General features: G+C 49.3%; 2 protein-coding genes across 4 annotated transcripts in view; one reads left to right on the plus strand and one right to left on the minus strand.

The window, feature by feature from the left end:
- The window catches only part of DNAJC17 (DnaJ heat shock protein family (Hsp40) member C17), a 34,400-nt gene extending 29,233 nt beyond the window's left edge, over positions 1–5,167 (minus strand). For 2 of the 3 annotated variants that reach the window (XM_045535417.1, XM_045535246.1), the window contains exon 1: positions 5,049–5,165. In XM_045535417.1, coding sequence (XP_045391373.1) covers positions 5,049–5,126 — 78 coding nt within the window. In that variant the 5' untranslated portion in view covers positions 5,127–5,165. Of the gene's footprint in view, positions 1–5,048 lie in introns of all 3 variants that reach the window. The other variant, XR_006730850.1, reaches the window with a different exon arrangement.
- On the plus strand, positions 4,796–11,950 carry ZFYVE19 (zinc finger FYVE-type containing 19). Its single transcript, XM_045535157.1, has 11 exons — positions 4,796–5,534; positions 6,753–6,874; positions 7,042–7,095; positions 7,488–7,606; positions 7,685–7,830; positions 8,174–8,282; positions 10,032–10,250; positions 10,662–10,741; positions 11,083–11,181; positions 11,313–11,440; positions 11,519–11,950. The coding sequence occupies exons 1-11, from the start codon at positions 5,481–5,483 to the stop codon at positions 11,586–11,588; spliced, it is 1,200 nt and encodes a 399-aa protein (XP_045391113.1). The 5' UTR covers positions 4,796–5,480; the 3' UTR covers positions 11,589–11,950.
- Positions 11,951–12,367: the final 417 nt, after the last annotated feature.

Below are 12,367 nucleotides of genomic sequence, written 5' to 3' on the forward strand. Positions count from 1 at the left end.
CCACTTCTGGGCCTCCTAGGTTTGTGCTGGTAAGAGTGGAAAATGTTTGCAGAAGGGCTAGTTCCATGTACAGAAATGTAAAATTGATCTCATCCCTAACTTTAACCGGGGTGAGCAAATTTTTCTATAAAGGGCCAGAAAGTAAAACTTTTAGGGACCACATATGGTCTTTGTTCTTCTTCATTTTGTTTGTTTTGGTTGCTAGATCATATTGATTCTATATTTAATTACCATATGGATCATATGGAAATTTCTGGATCACAGTAATTCTATGTTTAACTTTTTGAGGGAGGAATCACCACACTATTTTAACAGTAGCTGCACCACCAGCAATGCACAAGGGTTCCAATTTCTCCACATCCTAGCCAACATTTTTAATATTCTAAAGTTTTTTTCTCTTCATAATAGCTATCCTCATGTATAAGAAGTGGTATCTCATCCTGGTTTTGTTTTGTTTTTTTTTTGAGACAGAGTCTCACTCTGTTGCCCGGGCTAGACTGCCGTGGCATCAGCCTAGCTCACAGCAACCTCAAACTCCTGGGCTCAAGCAATCCTCCTGCCTCAGCCTCCTGAGTAGCTGGGACTACAGGCATGTACCACCATGGCCAGCTAATTTTTTCTATATATATATATATGTTTTTAGCTGTCCATATAGTTTCTTTTCTATTTTTAGTAGAGACGGTGTCTCGCTCTTGCTCAGGCTGGTCTTGAACTCCTAAGCTCAAACAATCTGCCTGCCTCCGCCTCCCAGAGTGCTAGGATTACAGGCGTGAGCCACTGCGCCCGGCTTCATCCTGGTTTTGATTTACATTTACCTAATGACTTGTGAAACTGAATATCTTTTCATGTGTTTATTAACCAATTGTATATCTTCTTTGAAGAAATGTCTATTTAAGTTCTTTGCCCATTTCTTGAGGTTTTTTTTTTTTTGAGACACAGTCTCACTCTGTTGCCCGGGCTAGTGTGCCGTGGTGTCAGCCTAGCTCACAGCAACCTCAAACTCCTGGGCTTAAGCGATCCTACTGCCTCAGCCTCCTGAATAGCTGGGACTACAGGGATGCGCCACCATGCCCGGCTAATTTTTTCTACATATATTTTAAGTTGGCCGAATAATTTCTTTCTATTTTTAGTAGAGACGGAGTCTCGCTCTTACTCAGGCTGGTCTTGATCTCCTGACCTCGAGCAATCCTCCCGCCTCGGCCTCCCAGAGTGCTAGGATTACAGGCGTGAGCCACCCTGCCGAGTTGTTTGTTTTTTGATTGTTGAGTTGTATTTGTTTTTTACATTCCTTTAAACATGTGAAAACCATTCTTAGCACATAGGCCATTTAGAAAAAGGATACAAGCTATCTGACCCCTCAAACCATTCATTTTACATTTGGGGAAAGTCAGGCTCTGAAAGAGGCATTGATTTACCCTAGGTCTCCTGATTCTCAAGCAGTGGTGTCTTTAGCTACTACTTCATTCAGGCAACAAATATTTATTGAGAGCATACTATGTGCCAGTCACCAAGTAAGGGGCTGCTACAGAAATGAATGGATCAGATCTGCTCCTCACAGGTAAAAGTACAAAGGAAAGTAAGGCATGAGACAAATAATTACACAGATGAATACATAATTGCAAACTGAAATATGTGCTGGAAAGGAGAACAGCCTACTATGAAAGAGAATAATAGGCGAGGCCTCTCTGAGGGTACGTTTTTTTTCCCCCAGTACTTTGAGTTGTTGTTTTATAAGGGTGCTGTTTAAACTGAGTTCTGAAGGATAAATAAAAGCAAACCATATTAACAGAAGGGGAGGGGAGGGAAAAGCATGTATGAAGGGGTAAGAAATTCTATTGAGTATTTTATAAAAAGTGCTAAATAGGATTTTAAGGGAGTACTAAGATCATTCCATTTTCTGTAAGGAGAATAGATTGGAAAGGCACAATAGATTAGAACGGAATAGAGTGGAAACAGAGCAATAAGGTAGCAGTCTACTCTAAACATTCATTTGGGAGCGGACGGGGGCTCGGGCTGCAGCAGTGGTGGTGGAAATGGAGAAAGTGAACAGGTTTGAGAATTACTGGGAGGTTGACTCATTAGGACCTGGTGATGGACTAGATGGCAGGGGTGAGAGGACAGGGAGTTATGGAGGACTCCAGGTTCCTAGCTTGAGTGGATGGATGGTGGTGCCATGTACTGAGATGGAGAAGTCCAAGGAAGCAGCAGGTTTGGAGAGAGAAGTTCGAGAGTTCAATTTTGGATGTAGTGAGATTTGGGCCCCTATGAATCATCTAAGTGGAGAGATCAAATAGGCAGATGGATATATGGATTTGGAATTCACAGAAGTGGTCTGAACAAAGGTTAAATTTAGTGTTGGTGCTCATCATTACCACTGAACGATGCTGGATACGGCCAGGGAGACACAGTGGAAGGAGCACAGACCTGAGGTGGGCATCAGGGGATTTGAGTTCTAATTCCAATTCTGTCACTAACCACCCTCTCTGAACTTCAGGTTCACCAGTAACACAAGGAATTTTGCCTAGGTCAGGTCTTCTTTAACGTTTTTTGGATAAAAATTACTTCCTCTCCTGCAAAATAAACACACAAAAAATATTATACATGATTTCAGCGGTTCACCCAGTTCCTGGAACCTTTCCATAGAGGCTAAATTAAGAACTCCTAGGCTATATGGTCAGACAACTGAAGTTTAGGAGGCCTTCCTTGTATACACTTTAAATATTTCTTGGTCCTCCAGGTTCCCCTAGAACTGTAGTCCCCAACCCCTAGGCTGCGGACCAGCACCAGTCCGTGGCCTATTAAGAACTGGACAGCAGAGCACGAGGTGAGCGGAGGGTGAGAAAGTGAAGCTTCATCTGTATTTATAGCTGCTCCCCATCGCTTGCTGTATCACCACCTGAGCTCCACCTCCTGTCAGATCAGTGGCAGCATTAGATTCTGCTTTATGGTGAGTTGTACAATTATTTCATTATATATTACAATGTAATAATAATAAAGTGCACAATAAATGTAATGTGCTTGAATCATCCTGAAACCATTCCTCTCACCCCTCCCTGGTCTGTGGAAAAATTGTCTTCCATGAAACCAGTCCCTGGTGCCAAAAACGTTGGGAACTGCTGCCCTAGACACTATCACAGGTATTAAACCATGGAGAAGGGACACCAGGGCCTAGGTCTCCCTTGCTTTCTACTAAAAAGTGTCCATTACCATGAAGCCAGCCAGTGTATCCAAAGTGCAAATGGAAATAAGTGCTGGAAAGGAAGAGAATGGGCTGCTATGAAAGAGAATAGGTAAGCCTCTCTGAAGATGCCACCTACTCTTCAACGTTTATCTTCTTTTACTCTTTCTTCTTAGCTTATGCTCCAGATAAATTGAATTATACACACTCTCCTCTTTCTTGGAATGCCCTTCCTCCATCTTCCCATGTCCAAACTCTGCCCACTTTTCAAAGCCTCAAATGCCTTCTCTACTTCCCCTACCCCTTCTCTCAAACTAAAAACAATCTTCGCCTACTCTGAACATCCACATACTTTGCATCCCTCTTAAGGATCTTGCCATGATTGCCTTGTATTATAGTTGTGCGTGAATCTTGCCTCCCCTACTAAAAGGCAGGAGCAGCACCTGTTACCTTTTATAAAGAGCATTCACACATATCCCTTACGTCATCTAAGTGAGAGAACTGGATCCCAGCCACCATTGCCCAGCTCAGACCTTGGTCTCTTGCCTTGTCACCAGCCCCATCTGACCTTCTAGTGACAGCTCCTTCACCCCTCACCAGTGTCCGTTCTGCATACTGATGTTGGATATTTTTCTTTAAAGTCTAATTATGTCACTTCTCTGATTAATATATACATCAATGGCTCCCAATTGCCTTCCTCAGGAGTTCTCAACTTCAGGGTTCCAAACTCCAGATTTTGCACTCGCTGGGTCTTGTGTAAATGTCCCAAATAGTTTCTCATTATTAATAAAGTACTAATTAAGCAATTTACACATGTAGAGCACTTAAGATTAATGTCCAGCACACAGTAAGCATTATACAGGTGTTAGGCATTATTAGCATCAAAATATTAAGACTTATGAGAAAGGTGGAGCAGACTTTTGGTGAACCGTAGACATCCTGTGGCCACTTCTGATTTCAGCTGCAGCTGCAGCAGACATTTCTGTGCAGGTTGACAGCATCTCTCCTCAAGAGTCCTCTGGGTCTTTCTGCTTTTCTGCCCCAGAGCTTCCTCTTCTCAAAATGTCACTCATTCCATAAGCAGGGCAGCCCAAAAGTACAGGAGCATTAGTGTGGATTAATTTTCATCCAATGAATACCTTCCCTTCATATATGATTACAACCACCACCATGATCCAGGGGTAATAACAGAAATCTTAAATCCAGCTTGGTAAGTGTTTCACCCCTTGGCACCTTTATCAATACCGAAGGTAGTACAGAACTCCAGGCCACCGGCCTTACCCTCTGAGCCTCCTGCTTTTGGCCACTACCTACCACATGCTGAGAAGGGCAACACCTGAGCATCTGCTACTTGAAAAAGAGTCAGTGGGCCAGAGAGGAAAATAAAACAGAGACAGCAAGGTCATAGGACACACCAGCAAGGGGACATGAAGCGGGAGTGGAGGAGCCTTGAGAGCTGACCTTTCTTCTTCCTTAGGCTACAAGTGGAGTTAAAACAGCCCGAAGGAGAGCCTGAAATGAAGAACTAGCCACAATCAAGACAGAAGCAAAAGCCGAGACTGGGACTGCGCAGGCGCAGAGGAGGCTAGCGTTCCCTCACAGGTTCGCCCCGCGGCCTCTACCCAACAGGAAGCACAGGGAGAGCATGGCCACCGGCGCGGGGAGTCCTCTGTGCCCTCCTTTCTCGTGAGACCCTCAGACTGTCCAGAGAATGTCTGAGAGCCCGCCTGCTGAGGCCATGGGGCCGACCCTCGCTCCCCGCCCAGGGCCCAACCGAACCTGGAGGGTGGGTGCCAGCTGCGAGTGAGGCGCCAGGACAGGAAGGGCCGCCAGGCCTCTCAGGATCAGCCTTCCTCGCCATCGTTCTCACCTCTTTGTCTGCCGCCTTCTCCTCAATGCCTAGCAGGGCGTACAGGTCCATCTGTAAGAGCTCCTTGGTCACCGCCATGGTTCCAACCCTGACTGGATGCGTACTACAACTCCCAAGAGTCTAAGCGTGGGGGAGGACTGCCGGCTGTGAGTGGCGCTTAGCCCCCTGGGAATTGTCGTGTTCTGAGTCAGGCCTGACTGACTCAGAAGGAGGCCGACAGTCGTGAGTGAACTACGACTCCCAGCAGCCCCTGCCCCCGCCGCTGCCTTTCTCATGCTGTGGGTGGGGAGCGTCCGGATTCCCCGCCCGAGGCCGCAGCCGGACAGCGCGAGTGGGCGTGTGGGGCAGGGCGGGGCTGGGTGAGGGTCCTAGGGCCCTGGATCTGGCCGACGAGACCTTAGCTCTGCCGATTCTGCTACGCTGGGAGCCACGATGGAGAGCCGGTGTTACGGCTGCGCTGTCAAGTTCACCCTCTTCAAGAAGGAGGCGAGTCTTCTCTCCCCCAGGGATAGAGGGTTCCGGGAGGATGCGGAGTGGAGGGAAGACTTGCAGTCTGAAGACTTGGTCTTACAGCTTTTTTCCAGCTGTGAGATTTTGATAAACTCATTGAGCCTCAGCTTCCATTTCTGGTCTTGAACTCCTGGCCTCAAGCGATCCTCCTGCCTGGGCCTCCCAAAGTGCTGGAAATACAGGCTTGAGCCAGAGTGTTGCTGTCGTTTTTGAAAAGCTGTGTTTTTTCTGTGGGTCAAGTGTAGCATCCGGCTGTTTCTTTCTCCGCCCTGCAGCGCGGGTGTCTATCACACCAAGCCGGTTACTCTCTCTGCTCTGAAACCTTCCTCATCCCGCAGCCTCCGTTTCCCAGGTCTCTGGAATTAGATTACCAAATTTACTCCTGCTCCCAGGGCAGCAGGGCAAAGGCTCTCTTGTCCTCAGCACAGACCTTCCAAGTTACTCTGGTAAACTGCAGGCTTCTGCCTCCGTTGTGGCCAGGGCATCAGACCAGGAGATAATGGGGCCCAGATGGGATGAATTAATAGTGCGTAGGGAGGCAGGACGTGTAGCACTTAGCAACCAGGGTTTTGGAGTGAGGGTTCAAATTGGAGCTCTGCTGTCTTATTCATGGGGTGACCTTGGTTTGGGCAAGTCATATAACCTCCCTGGCAAATAGGGATAATAATGGTGGGCATCAGGATAAGTAAAATAATATGTGTAAATTGTGACAATTAAATCAGATGATGAATGTTAAGTGCTGAGTTTAGCGCCTGGCACACAGTGTGTACTTAATAAATGGAGTCTATTGTTATCGTCCCATCCTGAGCCAAGCCTCCCTCCATCTCTGCTAGAGCAGAGAAGTCATGGGCTCTTCACTCTCTCTGATTCTCCTTTGTTGAAGAGTCAGTGACCTGCAGCATGGGGCTTTACCTATCTGTATTCTACACCCCTGTGCTGGGGAATTGAAAACAGGGTATAAAGCATGGGAATTTTGCAGAAAGCTTTATTTGATTAGAATAAGAGACTGGAAACCAAGGAGTTGCTTTACCTTCTGCCCCTGTCTCTCCCTAGGCCTTAGGGGCCCACTCCTCTTCCTCTTCCCAGCAACTGGTCACAACTTCAGTACCTTCTTTATGTGTTTGGAGAGTCCCAGGGAGCAGCTTGCCGGGGAGGGGGTGAGAGGTGGATCCTCCTGCTTCATGTTTCTTATAGTACGGCTGTAAGAATTGTGGCCGGGCCTTCTGTTCTGGCTGCCTCAGCTTCAGGGCAGCAGTGCCTCGGACTGGAACCACCCAACAGAAAGTCTGCAAGCAGTGCCACGAGGTACTGACCAGGTGAGAAGCGGATCTGGGTGAAAGTTCAGCCAAGTGTGGCAGTGTGCACCTGGCCAGCCTTCGCAGCCTTGGGCCCTGTGGCTAGAGTCAGCCCAGGAAGTGTTTGGGGTGGAAGGCATTGACTGGCAGGATGGCAGGACTTCTGACACTAGATTTCTTCTCTATAGCGGGTCTTCTTCTGCCAATGACTCCAAGTGGTCACCACCTCAGAACTATAAGAAGTAAGTGCTGAAGAGAAAAAGACAAATTGGGATGGGGAAGGGACAAGAGAGCCATGGGGTAGGACCATCCTCCTGGCCTCCAGATCAGATGAGCACAGAGTCAGAATACCTACCTCTCAGGTTCCTGACTGCCCACTTGGGCTCAGAAAGCAGCTCATCAGCCCTTTACTCAGAAAAAGCACTTGATAGACCTTGCCCTTTCAGCCATACCCTCTGGCTGGTCAGCTGGGTTGGGCTGCAAGGTGACATGAGCGAGGGCCACAGAAGATTGCCCACTGGAGGCCTCCCTAGATGCCTAGAAATGATTTGAATGGGAAACAGTAGGTAAGTCGGTACCTCCATTCCTTCTGCCTTCTTCCTTAGTCAAGAGACTCTATCTCATATCCTGCCAGGCGTGTGGCAGCTTTGGAAGCCAAGCAGAAGCCCAGCACTCCCCAGAGCAAGGGACTGACCCAACAAGACCAGGTCATAGCTGAGCGCCTAGCACGGCTTCGCCAGGAGAACAAGCCCAGTGAGTAAAAGACTGTGTGGGGCTTCTGGGACTGGGATTCCTCTGGCTCTTACAAGGCTCCCCCCATTCCAATTGCAGAGTTAGTAGCCTCGCAGGCAGAGATAGAGGCACGGCTGGCTGCACTGAAGGATGAACCCCAGGGTTCCATCCCTTCTACCCAGGAGATGGAAGCACGGCTTGCCGCATTGCAGGACAGAGTTCCACCTTCTCAGACCTCCCATCTGGTGAGTGCTATGGCTTAGGAGAAAAGGGGGTCCTAGGGCACTGACCTGGCATAAGTCCAGATACATGTACTTTGTACTTTGCAGAAGTTGGCAAAGTCTCCCACCCCTAACTCCTGATTCTCAGGCCTGCTGCCAGGCCAAGGAACCAGGGACAAGCAGCAGGATTGGGTAGGGCAGGAAAGAGTGGACCCCAGTCCTGTTGAGGACTGGCAGACCTACCTGGTTTTGTGGGCCCTGGATCTATCCCTTTGCTTGGGCTTTGAGAACTCCTCGACATCCACCCCTAACCTGAACTGCTCTGGCCTACCCTGCTCCCCACTGAGGTTCCCTCTCTTCTGGGCAGGCACATCAGACACCAGACACCAGGACCCAGGCCCAGCAGGCACAGGATCTGCTAACGCAGCTAACAGCTGAGGTGGCTATTGATGAAAGCTGGGAACGAAGAGGCCCAGGTAATGCCTTCACTTGGCTCCCCCAGGGACCTGCCCTACCTCTTTCCCTAGATGGGAGATGAACATAAATGAGAGAGTGATCAACATTATAAGAACTACCATTTATTAAGTGCTTACTCCAAAGGGAGCCAGTGTGAGCCTGGCTTAAGTGTATGGGCTTTAGAATCAGACGGTGATTCCCAGTTCTACTATGTATTAGCTGTGTCACCCTGGGCAAGTTACTTGACTAGTCTAAGTCTTAAACTCTCCTCATCTGTAAAATGGAGATATGTATGGTAAAAACTACCTCATGGGGAAGTCATGAGGAGTAAATGAGATAATCCAATAAGTGCTTGGCTTATAGTAAGTGCTCAGTGAATATCGTCTGCAATGATGATAAGGAGGAAGAAGTTATTTGCATTTAATTAAAACTTAATGAAATTAAAAATTTAATTGCTTAGCGGTACCAGCCACATTTCAGATGCTTAATAGCCTCACAGGCTAATGGCTACCACCTTGGACAGCACAGATATAGAACATGATACGAAATGTTTCTATCATCATAAAAAATTCTATTAGTGCTATTTGGAAGGCTTCAGAGCAGTGATTTTCAACAAGGGATGATTTTGCGCCCGAGGGCATTTTTGGCAATATCTCGAGACTTTCTGGTTGTCACAACTCGGAGGATACTACCGGCATCTACAGGGTAGAAGCCCAGATGCTACTCAACATCTTACAGGCCGGGCGTGGTGGCTCACGCCTGTAATCCTAGCTCTCTGGGAGGCCGAGGCGGGTGGATCGCTGGAGGTCAGGAGTTCGAGACCAGCCTGAGCGAGACCCCGTCTCTACTAAAAATAGAAATAAAACTTATCTGGCCAACTAAAAATATATATAGAAAAAATTAGCCGGGCATGGTGGTGCATGCCTGTAGTCCCAGCTACTCGGGAGGCTGAGGTAGTAGAATCACGTAAGCCCAGGAGTTTGAGGTTGCTGTGAGCTAGGCTGACGCCACAGCACTCTAGCCCGGGCAACAGAGTGAGACTCTGTCTTAAAAAAAAAAAACATCTTACAGTGCACAGGACAGCCTCCCACAACAAAGTGTCAATAGAACTAAGATTCAGAAATTCTGCTTTAGAGACATAATCTCATTGAATATCCTCAATAATCCTATGAAGTATGTACTATTATTATCCTTATTTATAAATGAAAAAACTGAGGCCTAGTGAGCTTAAGGAATTTGACCATGGTCACACAGCTATTAAGTGGCAGAGGTAGGACTTGAACCTAAAGCTGTGATTTCAAACCTCTTGCTCTGAAACTCTGAACTGAAGGTGACTATAAGAGCCACACCTACTCTTGTAAAATTCTTCCTGCCCAGTGATATACAAGACTTCAGCTTCCTTCATACCCTTTCTGTGCTGCTCCCAGGAAATGTTAATTCCAGCCCTGAAAGGCAAAGAGACTGGCTGAACCTTGGCCTCTCCATATCCTCATCCTTTTAGGGCAGTGATTCTCAAACCATGGCCACTCACGTGAAGGGCAGCATGCCAGAGTATCAGGTGGGTGGGGATGGATGTGGTTGAAAAGGGCATGTCTAAGATTACTACTTTGGAAAAATGGAGGACATACAAATTTCATTTGTAACATAAACCATAGGTGCTAGTGCTAGGCAAACAGTTGATGATCTGTGGTTAGAAAAGAATTAAGACATGGGCTCAATGGCTTCTGAGGAAAGATCTTGAACTGTCTCTGCCTCCCTGACTGTGTTAGTCTTTGCAGCTGCCTCTCTCCAGAATGACCTGAGCCAGGGTGGCCCAGGGAGCCAGGGCACTAATTCCAAGGGGCAGGCCAGCTGGTCCCTGGAGGAGGAGAAAACCAGATTGCTGGCTGAGGCAGCAGTTGAGCTGCGAGAGGAGAACACAAGGCAGGAGCGGATCCTGGCACTTGCCAAGCGGCTGGCCGTGCTGCGGGGACAGGACCCCGATAGAGGTAAAGGCTGGAAAACAGCCACTCACTCATGTCCATTGGTCAAGGCCTCCCGTCGCTCCCAGGCCAAGTTCTCCCTCCCAGAGCTGAGTAGCTGCTGGGGGTCCTAGTGCCCAGAGACCTGTTCAATCCTGCCCAGAGCCACAAGGAAGGTACTGGGGCACAGCAGCTAATGGGGAATTAGTGGCAGCCATCAGGGGGCCAGGGGACTTTCAGTCCATTTAGATGCCCCCCAGCCCTTCAGGGCTTGGGCAGTGCGGGAGAGGATCTGATGAGAGTGGCTGAAGAGGCTTCAAGCTCTGGAACAAGTGCCCTTGGAACTGAACCAGTTCTCAGAGGCACCAGGGCAGGCACTCGGGTAAAATCTCTCACCCTCAGTTCTCCTTCCCCTGTTCTTATCTCTCCTTCTTCAAGTGACCCTCCAGGACTATCACCTCCCAGACAGTGATGATGATGAGGATGAGGAGACAGCCATCCAGAGAGTCCTGCAGCAGGTTGGCCCTGGCTTACCTACCCGAGCACCTCGTGTCTTGCTGCCTCATTGCTCTACCTCTCGCCTGGCCCTGTTCACCCTGCCTCTACTCTGGGGCTGAATGGGCAGTCACTCTGCAGGTGCTGTTCTCACTGGGGCCACGTTGTCCCTGTGACCCAGGCCTGCCCCCTGGTCTCTTGAGTTGGGGAATCAGCAGCCCCAGGCAGCAGGACCAGGAAGTTGAGTTGAGAAGCTAAGGCCACATAGCATACAAATACTGGATGGGAGTGAGTGTGGGGGGTGGGGGGTGGGGGTGGGGCTGGGCCTGAAGCAAAGAGTGCTACCTCTCTGCCCTGTCCACAGCTCACTGAAGAAGCTGCCCTGGATGAGGCAAGTGGCTTTAACATCCCCGCGGAGCCAGCTTCCCGATCCCGGGCCCAAGCCTACAGGGCAGAGCCTGAGGTGAGAAAAGCCCCAGACAGATCCCCCAGGCTGCCCACAGTCAGTCTGCCTGCTTGGCTGACAGCTCCTATGGCAGCCTCCCACACACCATCAGGTGCCTTACTTCTCCCATTCCTCTCTGGTCCGTAAAGGCCCAGGCTGTGGACCCCAGGCCTGAGGCTGAGGAAGAGGAGCTCCCCTGGTGCTGCATCTGCAATGAAGATGCCACCCTGCGCTGTGCTGGCTGTGACGGAGACCTCTACTGTGTCCGCTGCTTCCGGTGGGTGCAGGTAGCATGTCCTGCGGGAGGGCTGGAGGGCTGCCTGGAATCCCTGACCTGCATCCCTTTGCTCCACAGGGAGGGCCATGATGCCTTTGATCTTAAAGAGCACCAGACATCTGCCTACCGCCCCCTGCACGTAAGCTGAGAACACTGAAGAAACTGGTCCTCCCAGAAAGGCAGTCCCACAGGCCGGAGCACCCAGCTCTGGGCCCAGCCTCAGGGTGTCCAGTGGGAGAGTATGTCTGACTGTCCTGCTGCTGATGGATACACCCTTTCCTGAGCCTCCGTATCCCTGGAAAGAGAAAAGAGTCTCCATTTGAGACGATGACTCGAGGAGCCGGGGGAAGGAAAAGTAGGGGCCCTCCTACTAGAAGCCCAGAGGGGGAATGAGAAGCATGATGGGGAAAGACCAGACTGATCTCAGATGAGCCGTGTAACCTCACTCAGGGCCCAGGACCCTGTCCTGGCACTTAGTGGATCTAATAAAGTATCTGCTTTATTGGTTCATTGGGCCCAGCTTCTCTTATGTCTAGAACTCTGTGGGCCCTGAGCCTGAGCCCTGTGAGAGGTGGCAAGAGCAGAGTAAGCTATAAGCACAGTCCTGTGGAATGAGAGAAAAGGCTGAGCTATCCAATAAACTTCACCAGGCAGGAAGGTGTCCTCATACAAAGTAAGCATGAATATTCATTCACCTGAACTGTGCTTCCTTCTTTGGGCAGTCCAGCTTAGCCACAGGCCCCAACATCTTGGATTTCTCAGCCTCTCTGCTACTCAAACAATACATTCAGGAACAAGGCATACGTGCCCTGCTTTACTGCCTTTCTCGTGCAGAACCCCACGTCCCAGGGCTCCCATCCCAACCTACCTGCCGTTCAGACTCAGTATCTGACTTACGGCAACTCCCCTGACCCAACCCCTGGCTTC

Source organism: Lemur catta, chromosome 1, assembly GCF_020740605.2.
Source record: "Lemur catta isolate mLemCat1 chromosome 1, mLemCat1.pri, whole genome shotgun sequence".
In the NCBI taxonomy this organism is placed as follows: Eukaryota; Metazoa; Chordata; class Mammalia; order Primates; family Lemuridae; genus Lemur; species Lemur catta.

Bases quoted from the DNA above. Each gene is read 5' to 3' on its own strand.
- ZFYVE19 (XM_045535157.1), top strand. From the start codon at position 5,481: ATGGAGAGCCGGTGTTACGGCTGCGCTGTCAAGTTCACCCTCTTCAAG. The intron at 7,096-7,487 runs GTAAGTGCTGAA...ATATCCTGCCAG, and splicing joins CCACCTCAGAACTATAAGAA to GCGTGTGGCAGCTTTGGAAG. The intron at 8,283-10,031 runs GTAATGCCTTCA...TGACTGTGTTAG, and splicing joins CTGGGAACGAAGAGGCCCAG to TCTTTGCAGCTGCCTCTCTC.